The sequence below is a fragment of the Drosophila sechellia genome, chromosome 2R (genome assembly GCF_004382195.2).
Source record: "Drosophila sechellia strain sech25 chromosome 2R, ASM438219v1, whole genome shotgun sequence".
NCBI classification, from domain to species: Eukaryota; Metazoa; Arthropoda; class Insecta; order Diptera; family Drosophilidae; genus Drosophila; species Drosophila sechellia.
Genome location: NC_045950.1, coordinates 2987701 through 3011840, shown reverse-complemented (window position 1 = coordinate 3011840; position 24140 = coordinate 2987701). Strand labels below are relative to the sequence as shown.

The window sequence follows — 24140 nt, the reverse complement described above, 5'->3', positions numbered from 1 at the left end:
CGCTTATCGCTGCATCCATAGTGGTGCAAGTCCCTGCTTCCAGTACTGTTTTTATACTTTCGTGCTCAGCACGATTTATCATTGTGTCTATTGCCTCTTTAGTGCTTAGACCAGTGGCATGTTCGAGAGGTATACCCTCATCGATAAAGGAAGCTTCTAATAGCTTTCTCAGCCTATCAACTTCAGCGGTAAATTGCATTGCAGTTTTACCTCTTTGCTGAACTGTTGCTAGTTTTGCCTTGACATTACTGGATGTTTCACCTACGACTACTTTCTGCAATTTGTTTATAATTGCCGGAATCGTAGTTTCATTTTCAACTGAGTTCAAAATTGTGCCAACTATTTTTGACTTAATGACCTCAACTGCAATGGGTTCATATGGTCCTTTAGCTAGGTCTACCAGTTTGATTGCCTTAATGAATCTTTGTAAATGGATCTTTTGCCCATCAAATTCTGGCACTGTGCAAGCGACTTCCTTAATGTACGACCTAATGGCTGCTGCTTGTTCTGCCATGGTTACTTTATTTTCGGAGTCAGCTGCGTTGTTTGTTTTATCTTCGTCCTTCAGCATTAATTTTGCTGGTAAAGTTAGATCGTGAAGATCTTCCTCTTTAATATCTTCTTTGACTATAGTCCTATCTTCTTCGTCAGAGTTAGTGCTGTCTTCATTCAAATTTATTCTTAGCGGAGTGTTTACTATGGTTGGAATTTCTATCTGGAGACTGAATTTATTTTTTATAAATATTCATTTTTCTCTTAATGTTACCAGTAGTTCCAAAGCTTTAGCACACTGTTTGGTGTCCAAATTCTTTCTATTTTGTTGGATCAGCTCTCTGACTTCATTATAAGTATTTACCAAGATTTGGGCATTCTTATTAATTGTTACAGCTTGTATTGATCTGTTTTGCGTTAATCATTTATAAGATTTTCTGAAATTTTCATTTGGATCTTTTATCTGATCAACAAGCTTTTCCCAGTCCATGCTGTGGTATACTCATATCTTCAAATTTATGCATTTGTAGTTTTTTTGTTTTAGGTTCTAATCTAGATAAATTCAATATTACGTTTATATTTTTATTTATTATTTTTTTTCTTCATAAAATTTTTCTCATATTTTCATTCATAATTGAGTTTCTTCAAGATCTTCCTTAAATATTATCTAAGCCGTTAGCAGTGCTACGGTATCGTTTCTTAAGACACTTGTTGTGCAATTTGTATATTTTTATTAATGCATTGGATACCATAATTAGTGGGATTACAATTAGTATTATGGTTATACAGAACAAATGTGCATTTTGGACTTCGACTTTACTTATAACATTGGCTGTAGGGTCCACAGTTTTAGTGTCTATTAGACCCATTTTGGGTATACTAATTTTATATTTTGGTAGAGAATCTTCTTTATATATATTTATATTTTTAGTTTTACTTATTCCATTTGTCTCTACAGACATTTATGTTTGGAATTATTTATTTATAATTTTTGTTTTCAATATTCGCAAGAGTAAAAAAATGGTATTTTACATTGTTGCCTGCCTGATTCTAGCTATGGCTTCACGGGCCATATTGGGTTAACAGGGCATAATAGTATATGCTCCGTTTTACAATATTTCTTACAGTTTTCTTATATATATATTTTATATTTATTATATATTTAATGTTGCTGATGCTCATCAGGTGTCAGCTGGGCGTCGCCGGGGGTGGCACGCTGACACTCCCTCCCTGCTGTCTATTGTTTGGCCGCTGACGATGTCGATGGCTGCTCACAAGTCCCCAAGCAGTGAGGACTCCAGATTCCTTCGCAGCCAGGGGGACAGGACTTCTTCGGCTTTGTTAATGCTGGTGCTGGTGCTGGACATGCCTGGTATTTTGGAACTTCATTAATTTTGGGTATATTTTTAATATTATCTGAGTGAGTTTCTCGAGTTTATGGGTCTTTAATTCTTGCTGATATTGCAGCAAGTGGTTTAGCTCTGCATGTAGCTTTAGAGCTTTCGTCCAAACCGGTGTCGTTTGCTGACCGTATATTAGCCCCGTACGTGGGCTATAAGTTTATTCAGCTTAGTTTTCAAACCGCCACGGTGTTTTCCCATACTCAATAGAACTCTACTCACTCAGATTTCCCCTTAGTTTTGGGAATTCAATTTAATTATTCCTCGGTAATGTGTCTTCTTCCAGTCCAGTATTCCTTTGTCTTCACCAGCTTTGGTCAATTCGTCCAGCGTTGGACGACTGTCACGGTCGCCATGTAATGATGAACTCCAAATAAGAACACAAGTCCGTTTTAAGTTGAATGCAGCCGTCGGGCTGACTTATATTTATTCAATTTCTTCTTTTTTAAAGTAGGCAGAAATGGTTCTGCCAGCTCAACGTCTACAGAGGGTCTGATTTGTCAGTTTTGAATATATTTGGACTTAGGCTAATCCGCGTAGCTGCGCTGCCGGGTACGCCAGCGGCGGAGCGGCGTTCTTATGTATATCTTATATATCTAGGCTTATCGGGAGAGCGAGCTATGTATGTACGTATGTAATATGCATTTGGTCGGCGTCGGAATGCTGAGCATGCACTTATACTTTGTGGCCTTCAAGTGGGCGATGCACTTATACTTTGTGGCCTTCAAGTGGGCGATCATGTTACATCCGCCCTGGGCCTTACTGCGTGCATAAACATAAACATAAACATAGCAACAAAGTGCTGCCATATGTTAATACGCTATTTTATATAATTGTTCTTAATATTGCATAGGCACATACTACAGCACTAACAGTATTAAATAATATATTTCATTTTTATATCCGTTACTCGTTGAGTAAAAGGGTATACTAGATTCGTTGAAAAGTATGTAACAGGCAAAAGGAACTGATTCCGACCATATAAAGTATATATATTCTTGATCAGGATCGATCTGGCCATTTCCATCTGTCCGTATGAACGTCGAGATCTCTGAAACTATAAAAGCTAGAAGGATTAAGGACAGCATACAGATTCTAGAGACGTAGACGCAGCGCGAGTTTGTTGACTCATGTTGCCACGCCCACTCTAACGCCTACAAACCCGCTAAAAACTGCCACGCCCACACTTTTGAAAAATGTTTTACTCTTTTTTTATATTATTATTATTATTCTTGTAAATTTTCATAGATTTGACAACAAATTTGCCAAGTAGTTTAGAAACTAAACTAAAGAACAATGCATAGTTGTCTACTTGAGATGAAGAATGTGATTGTCAATGGAAATACATCATATTAAGAATGAAAACCCTTGCCTAGAATTAAAGGCCAATGGTAAATGTAATCTCTCAAACTCGTCTTAAAATAATAAGTTTATCCCTATTGGTTGTAATTACGCCATCATATATTCAAAAACTATTCAAAGATTACCCAACGAGTGATTTATTTTATAATTTCCTTTACTACTGTAGTAGGCTGCTCCTTCTACCCTCTTCCTTTACTCTTAGTCATACATTCCTAGTCATACATACCTAATTATACATAGCCAATCTAGTCATAAGCTTATACATTCATACACCCATCCTTACTATATACATACATACAAATATTATCGAGAAACTTATCGACTGATCGACTCGCCACTCTGCAGAGAGCGCGGCAGTCAGTCGCTGTTGAACCAAGCTAGAGTACAGATCGAAATAAAAGAGACAATTGAAATAGTAATCGAATGTTAACTTCTGTAAACGGCGGCTAAACTACCCACAGGCACTGGCACAGGCACATGTTTAATCATCTGACTCACGAACTATGTTAGTATAGGGCATTTGGCGGTGATATCTCAATTTCGAAGTTATCAGGCGAAACTGTCTCCACAACCTAGTGATAGCACATAGATTCCTGGGTGCACAAGGCCTGTCTGCCGTTGACAACACATTGTTTGTTTCCGCCAGCTGAAATTTCAGTCTGAAAACTCCGACTGACATTCTAATGCGGCAAAACAGACCGATGAGCTCATGCTGGGAGCCAGGGAAATAATGGCTAAAGTGGCAAAATGTGTTAAATCGAAAGGTAGACAGATAATGACCGAAAGATATCATGCCGAAATTTCGCCGTGTACCTTTCGCTAAAGCACTTGGCTGGGCCAACTTAAGTCGAAACCACTAAGCCCTTAATATGTGTAAATATTCGCCAATTCGCCGATACCTTCAACTAGATATCAAGAGCACTATAAAAAGTGAATGGCTTGATATCGGGCCAGTTACTCCGTTTGCAATGGTAGACCAACACTTAATCGTGGCCAAGATCGTGGCCATAGTGGTGCTCTTGCTCGTGACCCTGATCTTCTGCTTTATTCCCTATCTTCTGGATCGCTTCTACAAGTGGACCCAGCGGCCCGAGAACAATGCTCGCGAATTCATCCACATGCTGCCGGAGGTGGTCGAGGTGGTGAACGCTCTCCAGGACTGCCGCATGCTGGCCCCCACTCCCTTCGGACTGCCGGAGGTTCTGCTCTGCACTGGCTTCTATCTGATGTACTGCATTGAGGAAATCATGCACTTCGCGGTTCGCCGACGGCAGCAAAGGAAGCTACGGGAGGTGGTCACGATCAAGGATGCGGGCGAGGAGCTGCGGGCGGAGATTGTGGTCCAGCCAGAAGAAAGTCCTAAGGAGCCCAACTGGCTGCGTGGCCTCGGAATAATCGTGGCCCTCTCCCTGCACGAACTCTTCGGCGGCATGGCCATTGGCGTGGAGATGAGTGTGAGCACGGTGTGGTTCATGACCGGAGCCATTTCCGTCCACAAGCTCGTTCTGGCCTTCTGCATCGGCATGGAGATCATGATGGCCCACACCCGCTGGCTGCTGGCAGTGGTTTACCTGCTCGTCTTCTCTATCGTAACTCCGATTGGCGTGGGCATCGGAATTGCAGTTAGCGAATCTGCCGCGGCTAATCAGCCCAGCACGGTATCAGGAATCCTCCAGGGGCTGGCCTGTGGCACCCTCATCTACGTGGTCTTCTTTGAAATTGTGGCCAAAAACCATGCGGGCATACGCGTTTTACTATCGTCGATGGTGGGATTCGTCCTGATGTTTGGTCTCCAGATAGCAAGTAAGCATACTCTAAAGCCTAAATGACTGAATAACAAAATAACCATTCTTATTATTTCAGTTGGCGAGGCCAAAGGGAAGAGCCACTTCACATGCCCCTAGGGTAACTCGAATTTTATAAGAAAACACAATGTTAGTCTATACAGAAATTAAAAGAAACTATCTAAAAATAAAGCCTGAATTGCATTTACTTTTGGCTTTATAAATATGAAGAAAAGCGAACGACAAGGTCAGGTCCTCGACTATCAGATACCCTTTGTCGGCCTGCGAGGGAAATTTATTAATGGCAGCACCAAAAAAAAACAATATTCTCCGATTGGGCACATGAGCTTCATCTGGCGGTTGCCACATACTAATTACCAAAAACTTTTAAATAAATTATCCGATTCAAAAAAATTTTGGTATGGAGGTTTCTTCATTTATCACACCTTGATTTTGATTTTTGCGGGAATAAAAGTAATAGTGATCTTATCGGACAGCGGCTAAACGAGCGTAACCAAATCATCTGATCCTGGTCCAGAATATTTATATAGCTAAACTCTTTTCAACATACTTTTTAACGTATTAAATGGGCTGCGATTTCAATTCCATTCCTACAACCCTTACCATATAAACCTAAGATGAGCCCGCCTTGAATGGAAAAATTAATTATCTCAGTGTATTAATAATAATAATATAAGGGAAATACTTCCGAAACTTCATTACGAAACTTCCCTCAATCATAAAATTCGCAAAGAACAGCCGACTATGGTTCGCTTATTGGTGCGCCGATGAGAGACACCTGTCCAGGGGACTGCGAATTAGATAACAATACTAGGCTGCGAGGCTTGCCCGCTGTCTGCCCGTGAATCCGCGTATCAATCAGCGATCAGATTTCAATCGGCTCCCGCTGATATATGACTGGAAATATAAACCATTAGCCTGGTTGTGAGTTCCAGCCAGCCCAGTCGAAGCTATCAACTCAGGAGGTGAAGATGGACGCTACCGCAACTATGTTACAGGAGCAAACGCAAGACGTGGATCACCATGCGCTGTTGGTGGCCAAAATAGTTGCCATGGTGGTGCTCGTGGTGATCACCGTGCTTTGCGGCAGCCTTCCCTACGTCCTCAACAGGTGCTTCCATTGGACGAAGGCGAGTCCGGAGGAGACCCGTTCGTCGTTGGTGGTGCGGTGCCTACTCTTCTTCGGCGGCGGAGTGCTCATCTGCACCACCTTCCTGCACATGCTGCCCGAGGTGATAGAGGTGGTGGAAGCGCTCCAGGAATGCGGCTCGCTTGCCAAGACGCCCTTCGCCCTGGCGGAGATGCTGATGTGCACGGGCTTTTTCCTGATGTACGCGTTGGACGAGCTAATGACCAGCATCGTGCGGCACCACCAGCGGAAGCTTAGTCGGAAGGAGTCGGTGGCCAGTCTGGCTTTCGAAAGAGGACGCAGCATTCGGAACAGTGTTCTCCTCAATCCACAGGCGAAGGAAGAAGTGGAAGTTAAGGATACGGAGCCACAGCCGCACAAGGATCACCACGGCCACTCGCACATGCCCGTGCCAGCGGAAGATGGATCCTCTGCCAGGGGGCTGGGCATTATCCTCGCATTGTCGCTCCACGAACTGTTCGAGGGCATGGCAATTGGCCTGGAGGGCACTGTGAGCACTGTGTGGTTCATGTTTGGAGCGGTCTCTGCACACAAGTTGGTGTTGGCCTTCTGCGTGGGCATGGAGCTTCTGGTCGCACGCAGTTCTCTGGCCATCCTGTACCTGGTGACCTTCTCCATTGTTACCCCCATCGGTATTGGTGTTGGCCTCGGCATCAGCCAGCAGGTTGCAGCGGGTCAGCCCAGTCTGCCATCCGGAATTCTCCAGGGCATTGCCTGCGGAACCTTGCTGTACGTGGTCTTCTTCGAGATCCTGACTGAGAGCCACGCCGGATGGAGGGCCCTTATAGCCGCCGTGGCTGGTTTCGCTCTGATGTTTGGTCTTCAAATTCTTTGTAAGTTATAAATGTTTGACATCAATGGTAGGACCGTATTAATAGTTTCCGTTTCCGCTCTTTGTCCCTTTTACAGCTGACGAAGCGGAGGGTGATGACAGCCTAACCTGTTCCTAGCAAGTGTGACGCCACTCCAGTATTATCAAGTTATAGAGGAAACAACAAAAGTGTCTATAAAGGGATTCCCTTGGAATCTGTAAAGGTTTCTCAGAAATCTTTTCCAACGCTAATTATTAAAAATGTAATAACCATATGTGATTAAATCAGATAAAATCGAAAAATTTAGTTTTATATGTAAATATGTGTATTATTTACGTTAAATTTAATACATTATATGAAGCTATTTATGCTCTTCAAACTATTTATAAATTTTAATGTATTACGTATAAGAGCGTACATGCATATAACTTAGTCACCTCTTCATAATATATTTCGATCTTTCTGCGCGACAGCTTCAAACCCAAAATTATCGATAAATTTGGCGGTTCATTCTCATTAACAGAGGGTTTAATCGAACATCTGTGTGGTAACGTAACAGTGTTTCACGCTAACAGTACCCAAACAACATTAATCGTGCGCGGGCACTATCGATAACTTCATATCGCATAAAAATTTAAATTGTTTAACTGTCTTAAGTAAGCTTTAACTGTTCATATTTAATGACGAATCACGTTGTAAGTCTATATAACTCTTTTTTCTGAAAGTGAAATTCTTTCATATTTCGATACATGCTATCGAAATTTCCACCCCCGACGGGCTGCGTTAACAGCCGCTGTTACGGCAACGGTCAGATGATGTTCCAATTGGAGTGCGAACGGTCGTGCGGTGCTTGTGCGGTGAACTATCCGACTTTTCTATATTTTTAAGGGCCGCGGCAGTACAGATAGCCTATTTTTCTCGCGACAGAGCGCGTTAAGTAATCAATTGAAATCCGGCGATTGGGTGAATCGAGAGTTTCTCCCCGATTCCCGACTCCTGCGTGCATTTAAAGCCCTTACAGCTGCGATTTCCGCACTCGGGTGCACTGTGCTTTTGTTTATACGACCTCCGGTCGCCCCACATTTTCTGTTGAACTTGTGCCGCCGAGCGGTGTTGTCACTGCCCCACCTCCCCCGCAGAAAATCGAAACTCCCGTACAGTGGGCGTGACCAAGGGCGAAGCCGATAGATAATAACTTTCCACGGAAACTTGAGTGTGCGTAATATCGCTTATAAAGAGTGTTTGGCAACTTGGCAATCTGGAGTGTCACCCGCAACGAATTCAAATCGTGCATACATATATAAGCCAGCTGATTTGGACGTGTGCTGCAGCGATTTCATCCCACTGTGCAAGGCGGGCGGCAGAAATTCATAAAACAACAGCTAACAAATTCGACGAAGAGCCATACGCAACGGAAACGAAAGAGAGAGCGAGCTTATTGTATTTTTGTAATACTCGTCTGCCCAACAACTACAATCACTTTAATGTGCAGCCTATAATGTAAGATAATGCAATGACACAGGACCAACTCCCAGTAATGGTTGCAATTTAGCCCAGGAGCCACGAATCCACCAACTCAGCAGAGAGATCAGGTGAGAAGCGATTAAACAAAGCGTGCTTTATATTTCGGGGGTTACGTTGACCCTGTTTGCATTTTGTGAACGGTATTTATGTACATATGTATATGTATGTATGAATGTTTGCACATATGGACTTCCTGCACATATATATGTACATGTGTAAGTAATGCGTAATTCCCACTAGAAAGTCTAAATTTATGATAAGATTTTGTTTGCTTTGGGTTTTATCTAGATATAGCTGTGATGAGTTAACAATTTTTGATTTATTTTCGTGCACAACCTTCTGATTCTATGACCGAGTGGGGGCTATTTATAGGTCGGTAGTTTTGGACTCATTTTGGCACGATTGGTGGACTTACGTTTTCCGTTGAAAAAGTATGCAAAAAACAGACACGATTTTATAACATACGTACATATTTATTGTTTTCTTTAAACCGAAAGTGGTTCGAGTACCGAGTGTAGTGAGTCAACAGATAAGACCAACAAAGCGCGTGTAGAGTGCTGTTTACGGGCATGCCATTTTCATACTCGTTTTTTCAGTAGGGTATATAACAGCCCTGATCATTTTACGTATTCATGGGAAGTTAGGAAGCGCGCATAAGCCCACGTTGTATTACCAGCGAAAGAAACCAATAGTTATTACCGCAATGGGATCGCGGCTGTTGCCACACAATTCAATCCCAAGCACTCTGAAAAATAAATCCAAAACTTGGGGCTCCGACTTAGCTCGCCTCCCCGCCCTCCGCACTTGCTCCATTTACATAAGCCGAAGGGTGGACTGAGGTGGGTGGCTCCGAAGGACGACGGCGAGAGGATGCTGGTGCTGGTAAACCGCAGTGACTGTAGCACAGTTTCGGCCATTTCGCCATTTTGCTGCTCCAGTCATTTGGCTTTTACTGCCTTTGTCTTCGGCATCATCCAACCCCACCTAGTTGCAAATCTATTGGATTGGGCTGCACATACATGGATAGTTACACATGTACTTCGAGAAACTGAAATCATTTACGTGACACTGACTTTCTGTGTCTGCAACGGAAACTTCTAGAGGTTTATAAAAGGTATTACTTACTGTGCAGTTTTTGAGTGATATACTGATAGGTAATTGCCAAATCAAAAGTACATACCTCACGCCCAATTTCAAATTAGAGAATTTTAAATCCTTTGGAGGTCTCTACCCATGCTAGTGTATTTGGAAAGAAGAAGGATATGCTGAGTGCAAAAGCAAACCTTATTTATCATAGAATAGCAATATAGCTTTTTCCTCTGTGTGGCTGTTGATATTAGATGAAGTGCCTTGACTTACATATATATACTTGAATATATGCAAACGCTTTTTTGGCTTCGATTTTGGGTTCTTTTGGCGTTCTGCAAATGTGATTTGCTGTAACCGAAAACCATTCTCTTGGCTGGCGTCCTTGAGCTCGCGGCTTCTTGATTTGTACGCAATCCGAAGCGAAATGTGTCTAGATGGCTTGGCTTAGAAGCCATTGACCCTCAATCGGCTGAGGCGGTTTGGAGTTGGTGGGCAGTAGGCAGTGGGCAGGGCAGCGGGGAAGCCCGAAAACATCTGTATGTACCAGCTGACAAAACCGGTAAGACCTTTGCATTTATTATTATTATTATTTTGCCTCGCTGCCTACCTATCTGTTTTGCCGCATAATGTGTGTCAGCAGTGAACGCAGAGCAGTCCAACAGCTGATTGCCTGATCCGCGAATCGCGGAGCTGGAGCCCAGAACCGGTTCTGCAATTCGAGTGTGTCGCAGCGGCGAATTGTATCGCAAGTGTGTTAACGATGCTAATTGCTCTAAAGAGTCTTCATTAGTTGCCCTGTACTTACTTCCATAAATTCACATGCAGCAATTATCATCCAAATTGGCCCAAGCAAAGCATCCACGTTTTCCCATGCATACTCTCGGACTTTCTTTGATCTCTTAAATTTAGCAGGGCATATTCAAAGTGTCACGAGACCAAGTTGTTGACCCTTGAGAAGATACACTTCTAGTACACAGTCTCGTAAACGAATAAAATAGTTGCTAATTAATTTATTCGTCTCTCCCTATCTAAGTTTATCTTATCTACTTCGAGATCGCACTACGTGGGTCGAATGCAAACATTTCTAATTGTTTGACATTTAAGCGTATAAGATGGGAATATGCAGAGCAACAGAGCTGCATTTGATTCGTGGCTCTGTTTTGATGAATATATTTATATTAATCGCATTTGATGAATAGCCACTGCATACTTATCACCTCCCCCATCGCCCAACACGAAGCCTTCGAATGAGGTCATCATGCAAGTATGGCATTCATCTTCTGTGGCTAATCCTGTAGAGACTTCACTTCGGACACGCGAACAATCCACCAGTACTTGGGATAAAGCAGTTTCAATTGTTTAATATAATGGAGGATATGCATAGCATGAAATGAGGAAGATTCTTTTCTTACATTTTCAAAATCTTTTCAATATCTTCAAGTTAGTTTCTTATGTATACATATGTATATGTGACATTCTAGTCGCTACACTGCAAACATTTTCCTGCAGTGCATCAAAATCGGACTCATAGGCTTGCAGCAGAAAGGGTGTACCATCTTCGGCTTCCCTACTTGTTGAGGTCTCCCTCCCCTAAATCCTGAAGTATGAAATGCGCCGGATGAAACACCAAAACTGAAGACATGCGATGGCATCTAATAATGTCGCTGGTAAATTTCCATTGCGTCAAAAGAACACAAACAGGCAGAAGCGAAGAAGTGTTTAGTGGTGGCAAGCACGTCGGGCACTTCGAAATTGAAAACTCCCGATGCACAGCCAGTGGCCAGAGCGAGACGGGGAAGGCGAGTGAGGGAGACGGTGGCGGCAGGAAAGGGCAGGGAAGCCGCTCTTGTTCAGTCAGTCCAATTTCAAACTCGAGAAGAGCAACAACTGTCGAGTGCAGGAACTTCCAAGCCAACAAGTGATTTTCTTACTAAGTTGCATTGATTGTTTTGGCTGCTCATTGCCGATTTGTTTATTGGACTCGGGTCCAAGATAACGAGTAAACACAGTTGACAAAGGAACGAGTTTATCGCCACCAGATACATTTGCGCGTAAGTGGAGCAATTCGAGCAGCCAGAGTCCACTCACTACTCCTCGCTGTCGCATGATCAGCGATACTCAAATGACCCAAAATCCCAAATGACACTCAGAAAGAGCAATATACAATATAAAATATATACAATGAAGTATGAAGTGTACTTTCAACACAAAGCAAGTAATATCTCTGCGTTGTGTGAACCTATCGGGTGAAGTGAGGAAAGTGACGCAAGCTTGCGATTCATATCTTTTAAGAGTCAGATGTTTTTAACTTTAAAGCTGTAGTAAAGGCATATTGTTTATTGAATACTTAATTGCAAACAGGTAAAGTAAGCAGGCAAAAAAGGTCATAATGTACCGGCTGTGATATGTACTAAAGTGAAGCACATCATCGTTTTTGTTTTCAGTGTATGATGGGCACAGTAAACATCCGCCGCACAAGTCGCAGACTGCGTGACGCGCTGATAAATTTGTGTTCGCAAATTTGGCGCAAAGAGAACTTTTCGCAATTACATCATCATGCCCTCGTCCAACGACCTTGCCGCCCATTTTCCCGCACTGTGCGGCAAAAGTTCCCTTTCTGTATCGAATCTTATCTGGATCTAAAAAATACTGATTTTAATTCTCGATCTCAAGAGTTCTGAACCACTTACCTGATTAATGATTTCTTAATTATTGAATGGTGTGGGCAGATAGATTTATTGATTGCGGTTTCAGTATAAATAATTCATCGCATTCATTTCGATCACTCTGCCCATTTAAATGCGAATTAATTGCTTCTAGCGCTAAATCTTAGTCGTTATTGTTAAATTCCAATTTGCATTTTTGTTTGCATATTGCATTTCACATTCAACCTTTTCAGCTCCGTTCTAAAAGCCCGTGTCAAGAGCAGAATTAGGAAAATAAAAGTCACCCCAGCCTTGAAGTTGTTTACACGCATAGCCAAATGTCCGCTTTTTGCCAAGTTGCGCTTTTTAAAAGGCTGCAAGGAAACAAAAGGCAGTGAAAAGAGTGTCAAAAAAACAAAGACTTTTGTTTTGCTTCCAATTTTGTGCAATTTTTCAAAGTACCCCTAATCACACAGGGAAATTGAGTTTCAGAATTGTCCCGACGAACCGGATACAATTAGTTTTGTATCTTTTTACTGCTTAGATTGAAAGTAAGACAGGCATCTTCCTTAGTTGAGATATTATACATAAAGCGAAGTGAATTCTAACACTTTCAAATATGTATAATTATTATGTTTAATTAACTAGCTATAATCTGCAACATTTTTTTTCGGCAATAGTCTCGTGTTGCATATCCCCTGCCTCCGCAAACACACACATTTGGGGGAACACACACAACTCTGGGCAAAAAACTAATAAATCTTATAGCTGGGGAAAAATCAATAAGGGACATTTTGTCCTAGTGTTTGTGTGACCGGAAAGTTAGTCAAGTTGAAGGCGAAAATCATAATTATCCTTTAAATGCGAACACCAATACATATGCTTGCCATTCCTTTTGGATGACATTGCTGCTGATGCAGCTTATTGTTGCTATTTGTTGTGTGCCCCCAATGGTAAATATAAAACATGAAAGGACGCCGAAAGTGTGTGCCTGTGCACAACGACACCTGTGTGTGTGAAACGTGTGTGCACTCTTTGTTGGTTAAATGCAACCAGCGACCTCCTTTGTGACTTTTTGCGGTGGCTTTCGTGTCGAGCTTTCAGATTGCGGCATCAGCCAAATCAAAAGTGGTCTCGGCAAAGGCGTAGGTGGCATTTTTCTCTGCTACGGTGTAATTTATATCGTTATGGTAGCAGTAACTAAGCCTCCGTAAGAAAACTGAAGGCCAAAGTCAAAACATTTAAGTAATGCTTCACCAGGAGAAGGCGTTCTTTTCCTTATGTACATATATATAAATATATATAGTACATAAAAAAAACTAGGGAGAATGCAAGTGTCATTTTTAGATTCAGATTCGCTCAGTTACTGGGACAAATTTCAATATTTTGTTGGGTTTTCTATGAAACTTGCGAAGAAAAATAGTAGAATAGTATAATCGGCGTGCCTAATCTTAACTTTCTAGCTTTTATAGTTCCCGAGATTTCGACGTATGTATATACAGACAAACAGACAGACAGACGAATATGGCCAGTGATTCTGATCAAGAATATATTGTTTATAGGGTCGAGAACACTTCCTTCTTTTAAAAACTTTTCAACATATTTACCCTTTACTGGACAAGTAATGGGTGTAATTACATTTTCCATTTCCTAAAAAAAAAAAAAAAAAAAAAAAACAGAAAGAAAACTTATAGATATAAAGATTGTCCGATCCATCCTTTATGCAAATGTGAACTCACTGTTTTTGAAATGTTCATTTAACTTACCTATAAAAATACTTACTAAACCGATATTTAAAATGATATGTAGTATTGTGCGACAAGCGAATGCAATTTGTTGTGTGAATCTGTCGTGAGACCCGCACAGCAAGCAAAATGTCCAAACCGCAAATCAATTAACAATCGCCACCAGTATTATTCTGGCAGAACTGAACCCACTATCAATTATCTACCTCAATTAAGCGGACTGGAAAAACCGACATCAGATGTTGGCAAGTTGAGCACACATAAAAGCCATTTTAGCCAGCGGTTTTTTGCTATTTTGACCTGAGAATATATTTTACTTTAGAACTTTCCTTCGATGTGTGCAGCACAAAGTGCAGGGTTCAAAGGACAAGGTGGGGTCCATATTCCCTCCTTGGATTGACACTCTAATGGGCAATACAGAAAGCGATTGAGAAGAGCAAACTCAATTCGATTCAAGGTGACCAGCTTGTCCTTGCCTCAATTCCCTTAACTCTTTCAATTGAAAAGTAAAGGGGGGCAGTCGAATTATGTAAATTGGGTTAATTCCTTCAGTTCACTTCAAGGCATCTTCTCTGTGTACAATCAAAACAAACAATCAAAGAAGTGTAATTCATTTAGAGCCAATTTGATAAGCCAAACTTTTATTTGTAGGCCGAAATCGGCTATATGAACGTTTCGGTTTTCCCAGCTCCACTTATTTGAGCCCTCCACATACACAGTAATCAGACCAATAACGCAACTGCGATGGCCTAGGTCAGCATCGAATGGAACCACTGCGTTAAATTCGGGTGCCATAAAACTTATCGCCAACTTGTGGAACGTACAATGGAATTGCCTCATAATCAACCAACCTGAAGAACAACGCAGAAAGTTATTCGGTCTTATCGCCGTAATTATAATAGGCAATTTGAGCCAACTATGTGCCCAAAACGTACTACTTGCTTATCCTCCAGTTCCCTAAGTTATGTGAAGCAAATGATTAAGTGAAAGGCGGATTGTTCCAGATCAAAAATAGTTCGAGCTGTCAAATGTTAGAAGACACAATTTAAGCAGGAATAGTTCTTATCATACCAACAAAATCAGTTTCTTACAATGAAACTAGTACACTCTATCTTTAGAAATTGTAAAGAATTAATCTGCTGGACAGTGAGATAAAGATATCAAATTTGGGAATCAGGCAATATTTATATTTGTTAAATACTCAACTATAACTACTAGTTGGTGTTCAGCTGGGTTTGTTGGTCTGATTCTGTAGTCTGCGGCATTGTTGTTGTAACTAGAACGGCAATTACCCACAATCACATGATTTGTATACTATCGGCTGTCGGAATGGCAGGCTGCGAGTCCAAACCTGACCACTGCCAAAAGATCCGAGGAGCGGGCGTCACAAAAGGTTGGCATGTTGACAGACGCCGACGCGTGTGTCATTACAAACCGACTTTACGAGCATTCGACCGCGTACTTGCGGCTGCACAAACGCCAGATAGAGCAAATACTATACTCCGACGCTCTTTGATAAGGAATTTATTAGATTAAGGCATGCGATAGCTACGCCGGCAGCGGCGTGAGTGGGTTTAGGTTTAGTCGCTCTTCCGACGAGCTGCGGGTCTGTTGTTCTTCCATCCCAGCCCGAAATGTGCTGGACGCGACGGTACGGACACGGGACGAGTGGACTTGAGGGCTACGTTGGCGGCTGTCTAGCGCGCTCCTAATGCGTTCCTTTGTTTTCGGCCATTGTTGTGTAAATACGGACTAAGCGAGATGTGGACTCTAGGTTTCGAGCACGATGTGCTCTACAAAGTGAAAGTGCTGCTCCAACCGCGAGTGCATTCGAAGAGTGTTGCATGCCACGGGGCGCAGTAGATGGTGCTGGACTAGTTTGGAACGAGATTAACGAAAACGTAATGCCAAGTGGGCTTTATGAGGCCAAAATAGATTATAATGCAAAGTAGTTAGCCTAATTTATCATTTTGAATTTTCGTTTGCTACTTTGTGCAATCTGCCGATTCGAGGGACATTAGCTTATCGCATAGCAACAAATAAAACCATTTCTGCCAATTATATTGTAAAGATAGGCAGCCACTTTTCGCCTGGGAATCGCTATCGCCCCACACGCTCACAATCCAACTATGATGATCTATGTACTCACAGTAATCGTGATCCGAATTTGATTTCCGATAAGGGACAATTTCGTTGTCTACCCAAAGTCGCAGTCGCTGGCCAGACAGTCGCGTTTTAGAACTGGAAGTCTCGGCAAATAAAGCACGTTGCTCCCTGTTTACTCAGGTTCCCTGTTCAGTTCGCCTATCGAACGTTGAACTTCAAGAGCCACGATCAGTTGGTAGGATACAGATATCTCTGTATACTAGAAGATACATTCAGGAATTTACAATTCTAAATGATATGGGAGTGCAGCTAAAATCCTACACTTTCATGGAATGTTTGCTCATTAGCTCGCATTCATCTTAGTTATTAAACTAACTAATAACTGAGATAGATAGATAAATTCGGTAATATTTTAACATTTTTATACAATCCGATGGCATTTATGTTCAACTGATTTACTGGTACAAAGACACTCCTACGCAAATCTAGCACTCACCTATCTGCAATCTAATAATAATTAGTTTCATTCATTAGATAAAATAAACAATGGAACTCGCTTGTGCAGAAATAAAACAGTGCGGAGCTAAACGTGTTTTCTTATTTTCAAATTCAAATACAAACTGGCATTGAATAATACTGCCTAATTTCCATTCAAAATTTGCCAAAGACAAAAGTATATCCGTATGAAATAACTCAAATTATGCAGACTTTATATTTCTAAAATCGAATCATGAATTGACTTTTGTTGGTCTTTTACCATAGCAACAGACAAAAAATTGTATGTTTGTAGGCTTCATTGTTGATAATAACTCATTCATACTGTTTGCTTAAATTCCTTTTGATTATAAATAAAACATATATTAATTGCTATTAAAAATTGACCTACAATAATTGATTACGGCAACACGATGTGATGTCGCGCATGCCTTCCAACTCCCCTCTTTGAGGAATTCTGTTCCCGGGAACGTAATTCCCCTTGAAAACACACTATCTCGATTCCATACTTCCATATACGAGTCTCGTATTGTTAGTCAATCGAGCACTTAAACATAAGATGAGAGCATCGTGAATCTTTCGCCTTTTGTGGGACTTTCGCAGAGCAGAGAAATCCGGGCGCATTGAACATACATATTTATAGGTTTAAGCTCGCATTTAAGTCATTTATCAGATGAATCAAAACTAACTTCTGCCCCTCTTGCAGCGTTTGCACTGAAGGCTGCTAATTGAGGACGAGGATCATAAATCATTATCAGGCGCCAGCGAGGAGGCGAGAACAGCGACAGCAGCGATTGAGTTGCACCACCAGAGACGAATTAATCATACGCCGCGTTGGTCGTCCCTCCGTCGATACTAAGATATACATATATACAATGCCTGCGAGTCCGCCTCCGCACCACGCGCCGCGCACTTGACACGGGGAGCGGCAGAGTAGCCGGAGAAGCCAGTGAGGCCCAGATTTGTGTTCGATTTGTGTTTGTTATTTTTTGTTCGAGCTAGCCGGGCGCGCTAGTTGTCATCGGTGGCATCGAATCGAAAAGTGTTTGATTTCCGCGAAAACAAAGTACCGCATGTGGCTGCCAGGGCAAAATCCGCTAGCCGGCAGCACAAACTGCAACAACTGCATCTGCAACTGCAACAGACACAACTGCAGCTACGCCACCAGCAACTGCCGCCAGTTGCCGTCAATTATCGCTCAATATATTCTCCGTTGTCCTGTGATAAACCCCCTAACGTTCTTAATGAACGACCTTCGGTCCAAGTCATTCTATCGTGCAGGCAAAAAAACATCTGCAGCATCCGCATCGGGCGCGACCACCAGCGCCAAGTCGTTCGACAAGGGACAGAACAACAATCCCCGTACTTACAACAACAGCGGCAAGTCGAACAAGGTGTTCCTGCACTACATACCCCGCGATCCGCGCCTAAGAATTTTCAACAAAACCGCCACCCTGAATAAACACTCGAATCGCACCCTGAGCGAGCTAAACATAACTGAAGACCTGTGCAATTATGGTGAATTGATTGGCGGCGGTGCCGAAACAGTGAAGCTAGTGCCAGTGAAATCTTAAGAATATATCCGCAATATCCGCAGATCACCGATTCGATTTGTTCGTTAACGAAGTTGGCTGTTGGCGTGCGAAGAGAGCATTGCCTGAACTACAATCGGGTAAGTGGGGCAACTGGAACCGCGGAGGGATAAACCCTACTTAGATTCGAACTAGTGACTAGAGAGTCCGATCGTTGAGGATTCTTCCCTATTCAGCCTGTGTAGCCGTCTATAATTAACCGCAGACGTCCGTTTCAGGGGAACGAAAACAGAATTGGTTTGAGAATATTCATTTTCGAATACCATAATTATTGGGGGACATCAGGTGCCGTCGCCTTCAAAGTGTGACGCACTTTGTTTTGGGACTAATGTAAGAAGAAAGCCATTCTCTCTCGGATCGGTTCTCTCGGAATGCTCGCTGAAAATCGGAAAATGGTCCGCTTTCTGTTTGCCTGAGGTCAAGTTGAAGGCGCCTCGAAAACCAAATAAACGAATTGCCAAATGAGCAAACAGTTTCTGCGCGGATTTTTCAACGAAATGGTTTCAGGCAGATGTTGTTGTAGTCGCGAAATTGGTCATTTAGATACATAAATATTCGAGGTATAGAAAATCAAACATAAAGTGCCATGTTGGTAAGATTATTAACTGGAAAAGGGTTTGATCAGCCGCAGACTGCAGTTTAGAAGGGGAAATGGGATGCTACCAAGTCGATCTAGCGCTAAGTTCCATCTGTCTCTATCTTTCAGCTAAGCACTGCAGTTGACCAACAGAGAGGGAATATTTACCTACCGCCTACTTAAGAAAATTTATGCTGAAATCTAATGCAAATTGTGTTCACTTCCAATAATCGCTTGGACAAGAAAGTGCAAATTTTACAAACCTTTTTATAGACGTAGCTAAACCCTTTACACAACAACACGATCACTGGGACTCCGACATGGCCAAGCTAGCGTCGGATTTAAACGCCTCCAACAACAACAGCTGCGAGGCGGCTAACAACAACCACAATGGCCAGAACCAGAGCCAAAACGGAGACGCCTCCAATTACCAGGCGCTGCCTCTCACGCCTGCTCCGGCCAACACGCCACTACACAAGGCCATCAAGCACGACCTCTTCCCGGAGGTCACGTTCTGCAACCTCTCCGTAGAGGAACTCACGGATGGGGCGGGACACAGCCGTGTGGTAAGGAGCAGTGTCATCGAACTGGAGGACGGCACCATGACGTGCCTGATGAACGGAAACGGGCAGGTGAAGCGGCGCAAACGCCTGATCTCGAACGAGTCCGGCGACTCGATCGACTCCAGTTCCACGGAGAAGAAAACGCCCAAGATGCCCGACGGTGGATATGGGTGGGTGGTGGTGTTCGCCTCTCTGGTCGTGTCCCTTATAGCCGACGGACTGAGCTTCTCATTCGGCCTAATAAACGTGGAACTGCTGGACTACTTCGGAGAGTCCACTTCCAAGACAGCCTGGATATCCTCGCTATTCTTCTCCGTGCCCCTGCTGATGGGACCCATCTGGTCCAATCTGGTGGACAAGTACGGCTGCCGAAAGATGACCATCCTCGGCGGTGTGGTCTCTGCCTTTGGGTTTGCGCTGTCTTCGTTCTGCAACTCAATCGAGATGCTCATGGTGACCTTTGGTATCATCTCGGGACTGGGCCTAGGCATCGGCTACGTGACCGCGGTGGTGTCCATTGCATTCTGGTTCGACAAGAAGCGCACCTTCGCCACCGGCATCGGAGCATCGGGCACCGGCATCGGGACCTTTGTCTACGCCCGCCTAACTTCCTATCTAATCGAATCGTACGGCTGGCGCGGAGCCACTCTAATCCTTGGCGGCACCATGCTCAACGCATGCGTTTGCGGCGCCCTGATGCGCGATCCCGACTGGCTGATCGAGGAAAACCGACTAGAGAGTCGATCCCAAAGCGTCACCACCTTCTCCAACTCCAGTGTGTGCCTGGAGGAAATTAAAAAGCTGCTGGACACCGGCATCACAAAGGAGGCCGTGCTAGACTCGCTGGTGACCAAGAATAACACGGAAGCCAACCAGCAGATTGACGATCCCTTGGACTCCGCCCTCAAGCGCTACCGCAGCGAGATCTTCCTGCCCACCTTCCTGAGCACTCAAGAGCTCGACAGCATCTGCGAGGTTAAGAGCCTGAGCCGTCGCTCCCTACGCCACAAGGAGGGTGCGGAGGCGCCGTCACGCGAGAACCTGCTCTCCATGTCCTCGGGAGCAGGTGCCTATCCCCCATCGACTGCCGTGATAGGCTCGCCCGATGATACCCTAATGGGCGGAATAGCTCAAGAGGCGGCAGAGGAAGCTAAGAAGGCTTACCTGGCCTCCATCGAGACGCTGTCTCCATCGGAAAAGCGCTCCACTGGTGGGACTCCCAATGGCTCCCTCCGCTCCTCGGACGAAGGCTACCTCACGCAGAAGCACGCCAGCTCCCGGTATTCGCTTAACGAAAACATCTTCATGGCCAAGCATACAACACCATCAATCTCCAACCTAAAGGTGAATGGCCTGCGACACAATTCGGTGGACATCTTGAGCGAGGACATGCACTGCTACTACTCGAAGGACGAGACCTTCGCATTGCTGGAGCCGAACAGGAGCATCAGGCACACCGTCATCGATATTCCGGAACAGGAGCAGTCTGTGAACAGCGAGTTGGCCACCCGTCGCGCCCGCCTGGACAGCATCACCGGAATCCGCCGGCTATCGCGCTCCAAGAAGCCCAGCCACCACCGATCGAACCTCCGCCGCAACATCTCGATCCGGAACTCCAACTTCCTCAAGGACATGCGCATTCACCGCAACTCGATCCACTACCGCGGGGCCATGCTAAACACGCACCGCTACCGGCTGCGTGCCTCCTCCTGCCCCAACATCTACCGCAACTCGATGACCACCATCGCCAAAGAGGAGGAAGATGTGAGTAGACCGTGACCCTTGGTCCGCCCTTATCAATCGGTCGCTTGGCGACAGCCCCAGCTGGTTAATGCTCAAAGCTGTTTATCAGCTGCCTCTCTGTATGGTCGCCTAGTTGGACCACATAGACATACTTTTCACGGCTGATAAGGTGACCGCTCCGATTTCCGTTCTGCCTACGCAAGAAACCGAGCCAGTTATTGGTACCTTGAAAGATGATAATCTCTTGATAGTTCAGTTTACAAGTCACAACTATTATTTCTTTTGTAATGAATGTCTTGACTAAGTACATTTCCTAGATTTTTGTATTAATTGATTATCAAGTAGAGATAAGAGCAGTGACAAGTAATCAAAAATCTTGAAAAGAATATATTTAATTGAACAACAATAATTAAATATCCTTTCTCTCCCGCTAGACCTGGTATGACAACTTCGTGGACACCATGAAGTCCATCTTTGACTTTTCCCTCTTTCTGGACATGAAGTTCGCCCTCTTCAATCTCTCCACATTGTTTTTGTTCATTTGGTGAGTACTCTTTGGTGATATTAATGAAACGATTTCATTGGCAAAGGCCCCAAGCTGAGCATGAACTCAGGGCGCAATAAATGCTAAAATTAATAGACAAATGCGCCAAGCCGTCGCGTGAATTTGTTAATTTGCCAGAAGACGTCGCAAACAATTTTGGCAGCTGTTCGAAAACGAAAAGCGTTGCACAACAATATTGTTGGCCAACAGCGGTGAAATTCCAAGCACAACGCTATCGATCAGTTTAGTTAGTAGGCCCCCTTAGCTGTTCAAGATCATGGTTTATCTTACCCCACGAACGCGGAGTCCGAGAACCCTAATGGATCGATAAGAAAACTAGTTGAAATCAATTCAAACTCAACATTGGCCAGATAAGGCTCCTCTGCTCAATCAGCGGCTAATCTACCTTTTGGCACGCTCCACAGGTTCATTATCCCCTATCTGTACCTTCCCGATTACATGAAGCAATACAAGTACGACGTGAGCCAGAGTGCCGAGTTGATTTCGGATGTCGGCATTGCTCAAACGGTGGGCATGATAGGACTTGGCTATCTGGGGGATCTGCCCTGGATGAACATCAACATATGCTACTCGCTGTGCATGCTGGGTGAGTTGCTTGGACTATGTCACATTTTCAATTTATCAACGACATATTTTTCAGTCTGCGGAGCGTCTGTGTTCTTCATGCCCCTGCTGATTACCAACTACATGGGCCTGATGGTCATGTGCGTTATTTTCGGATTTACGTTCGCCAGCTCTTTTTCGTTTACGCCCAGCATTCTGGTCAGTATTGTGGATCTGGACGATTTCACGTGTGCCTACGGTCTGGTGCTGCTGGTTCAGGGAGTAGGAATGATCGCAGGACCCCCTATTGCAGGCGTCATATACGAGTATACGGGCAGGTGAGTTGGTCGGCATTTTGCAGTCTGTGCACGGGTCGTCTGACCTCGCTTTGTCCTCTTTCAGATGGGATGACACCTTCTATTATGCTGGAATATTTATCGCACTCTCCGGTGTCTGTTCGTATCTGATCGAGTTCTGTGAGAAGAAAGCACCTAAGGAGAGTGATAGTGATGTCTTAGAGACTAAAAAAGCTCAACTTTTACACTAGGTTACTTACATTGCACTGTTGAACGCCGCAAGTAGAAGGCAACTGGAGGTACTACCAATCCGAACTGTAGCATAATAATGGACTAGCATTAAATGTTAACGAGTTTCTTATGTCAAATGGTGTTGCAGCCATAAAATCAGAGCAGAATTGTAACTGAAACTAAGCCTATTCCTAAGCTCTAGCCCGTAAGACTATACTTGACTTGACTAATCGTAGCTAAGTATCAATATACACCTAACATATACTTACCGCACTAGGGCAATTACTAACCGCATCTTGTACTCATGTCTAGACAAACTGTTCAATTTCAATCAATATCAATGCAGTGCATCACTGCCAGGTGCAAACGGGTCCCTCAATTGACTTCTTTACAAAATTTAGAAAAATAGTTTTAATTGCCTTACATTTCGTACGAATATTAATTAAAGGGAATACAATAAACAACAATCTATGTAACGTATGCAATAACAAGCGACCATTTTCAATCAATCTAAATCTCACAATAAAATCTTTGGAGCATTTGTTTGTACATCAAACGTCACGGATCCGGAAAGTTTTCAAATTAAAAAAAATCAACTGAGCAAATTATGGTATAAAAAATAGTTTATGTTGAAGCGAAAAACCTGTTTTTGCAATTTGGAAAACTTTTTCTTAGGCAAAACACAGATAATATTCAGAAATAAATAACAAACCTATGTAATATCTTAAAAGTTCAAGTATTATTAAAAAATACAAAAATATTTCTAGTAGTATATTTCCGTAGTAAAAAAATGTTTTAACATATAAGCACATTTAAAAAATTAAGTAAATGCGACACTATAGCCCTATATAGCCGACATAGAAACTGGAAATTGTTGATTCAGAACACTTTAGCAAATATGTACATAAACAAAAAAAGGTTCACCATTCTATAATATTTACAAGACATTAATTAAACAATTATCTACCGAAAGCCTCTTACTAAATAAAAAAGGGTTTAAACTAAACTAATGCGTAATTGTTTGCCTGTCTTCGTTTCATAAAATTGCATTTAAGCAATAGAGTTTAATTATTACACAATAGAGGTTTACTAAGGCGCAATACTGGCACCTCGACTTTCTCTAGACACCAAAAAACTAAACTTATTAGTTGTTAACTATCACTTGATTAATAAACCCATGGTAAGTACCGATTCAATTTATATATTTATATTAATAATAAGTATGTATATTTATTATTCCGCATTGTGTTGGGCAAATACAAATATTATAAATAATTTGATTTACGTTTACAGTTGTATCTTTCGTTTTGTCTTAGCAATCGCCGTTAATTAAATATATAAACTTCGTAAAATACTAAATTGATCATTGAATCGCAGCATTTCGAGTTACCACTGTTAATGCGTG

General features: G+C 42.9%; 4 protein-coding genes, 1 long non-coding RNA gene and 1 pseudogene across 6 annotated transcripts; 4 read left to right on the top strand and 2 right to left on the bottom strand.

Moving 5' to 3' along the window:
• Positions 1-4215: 4215 nt before the first annotated feature.
• LOC6607884 (zinc transporter ZIP1) lies at positions 4216-5279 on the top strand. The gene is made up of 2 exons (XM_002032602.2): positions 4216-5057; positions 5118-5279. Exons 1-2 carry the CDS (start codon positions 4223-4225, stop codon positions 5156-5158), a joined length of 876 nt encoding a protein of 291 aa, XP_002032638.1. The 5' UTR covers positions 4216-4222; the 3' UTR covers positions 5159-5279.
• Positions 5280-6009: 730 nt separating this feature from the next.
• Positions 6010-7305, top strand: LOC6607883 (zinc transporter ZIP1). The gene is made up of 2 exons (XM_002032601.2): positions 6010-7042; positions 7119-7305. Exons 1-2 carry the CDS (start codon positions 6031-6033, stop codon positions 7157-7159), a joined length of 1053 nt encoding a protein of 350 aa, XP_002032637.1. The 5' UTR covers positions 6010-6030; the 3' UTR covers positions 7160-7305.
• Positions 7306-7836: 531 nt separating this feature from the next.
• LOC6607882 lies at positions 7837-18218 on the top strand. Of its 2 annotated transcripts, none has more exons than XM_032714182.1 (2): positions 7837-8613; positions 17332-18218. In XM_032714182.1, the coding sequence occupies exon 2, from the start codon at positions 17699-17701 to the stop codon at positions 18197-18199; it is 501 nt and encodes a 166-aa protein (XP_032570073.1). In that variant the 5' UTR covers positions 7837-8613; positions 17332-17698; the 3' UTR covers positions 18200-18218. The 2 variants fall into 2 exon arrangements, with proteins under 2 accessions (XP_032570073.1, XP_032570074.1); XM_032714183.1 differs by lacking the exon at positions 7837-8613 and adding an exon at positions 15613-15925.
• Positions 11936-12412, bottom strand: LOC116800290. The gene is made up of 2 exons (XR_004361220.1): positions 12325-12412; positions 11936-12273 (listed from the first exon to the last, which is right to left on the bottom strand). It is a non-coding gene; the product is annotated as an uncharacterized LOC116800290 (long non-coding RNA).
• Positions 14632-16484, bottom strand: LOC116800685 (annotated as a pseudogene).
• Positions 18219-19097: 879 nt separating the features above from the next.
• LOC6607881 lies at positions 19098-23745 on the top strand. Its single transcript, XM_002032599.2, has 5 exons — positions 19098-21121; positions 21535-21644; positions 22070-22251; positions 22306-22546; positions 22611-23745. The coding sequence occupies exons 1-5, from the start codon at positions 19115-19117 to the stop codon at positions 22753-22755; spliced, it is 2685 nt and encodes an 894-aa protein (XP_002032635.1). The 5' UTR covers positions 19098-19114; the 3' UTR covers positions 22756-23745.
• The last annotated feature ends 395 nt before the right edge of the window (positions 23746-24140 follow it).

Bases quoted from the DNA above. Each gene is read 5' to 3' on its own strand.
- LOC6607884 (XM_002032602.2), top strand. From the start codon at position 4,223: ATGGTAGACCAACACTTAATCGTGGCCAAGATCGTGGCCATAGTGGTG. The intron at 5,058-5,117 runs GTAAGCATACTC...TTATTATTTCAG, and splicing joins GTTTGGTCTCCAGATAGCAA to TTGGCGAGGCCAAAGGGAAG.
- LOC6607883 (XM_002032601.2), top strand. From the start codon at position 6,031: ATGGACGCTACCGCAACTATGTTACAGGAGCAAACGCAAGACGTGGAT. The intron at 7,043-7,118 runs GTAAGTTATAAA...TCCCTTTTACAG, and splicing joins GTTTGGTCTTCAAATTCTTT to CTGACGAAGCGGAGGGTGAT.
- LOC6607882 (XM_032714182.1), top strand. From the start codon at position 17,699: ATGTGGCTGCCAGGGCAAAATCCGCTAGCCGGCAGCACAAACTGCAAC.
- LOC6607881 (XM_002032599.2), top strand. From the start codon at position 19,115: ATGGCCAAGCTAGCGTCGGATTTAAACGCCTCCAACAACAACAGCTGC. The intron at 22,252-22,305 runs GTGAGTTGCTTG...CATATTTTTCAG, and splicing joins CTACTCGCTGTGCATGCTGG to TCTGCGGAGCGTCTGTGTTC. The intron at 22,547-22,610 runs GTGAGTTGGTCG...GTCCTCTTTCAG, and splicing joins ATATACGAGTATACGGGCAG to ATGGGATGACACCTTCTATT.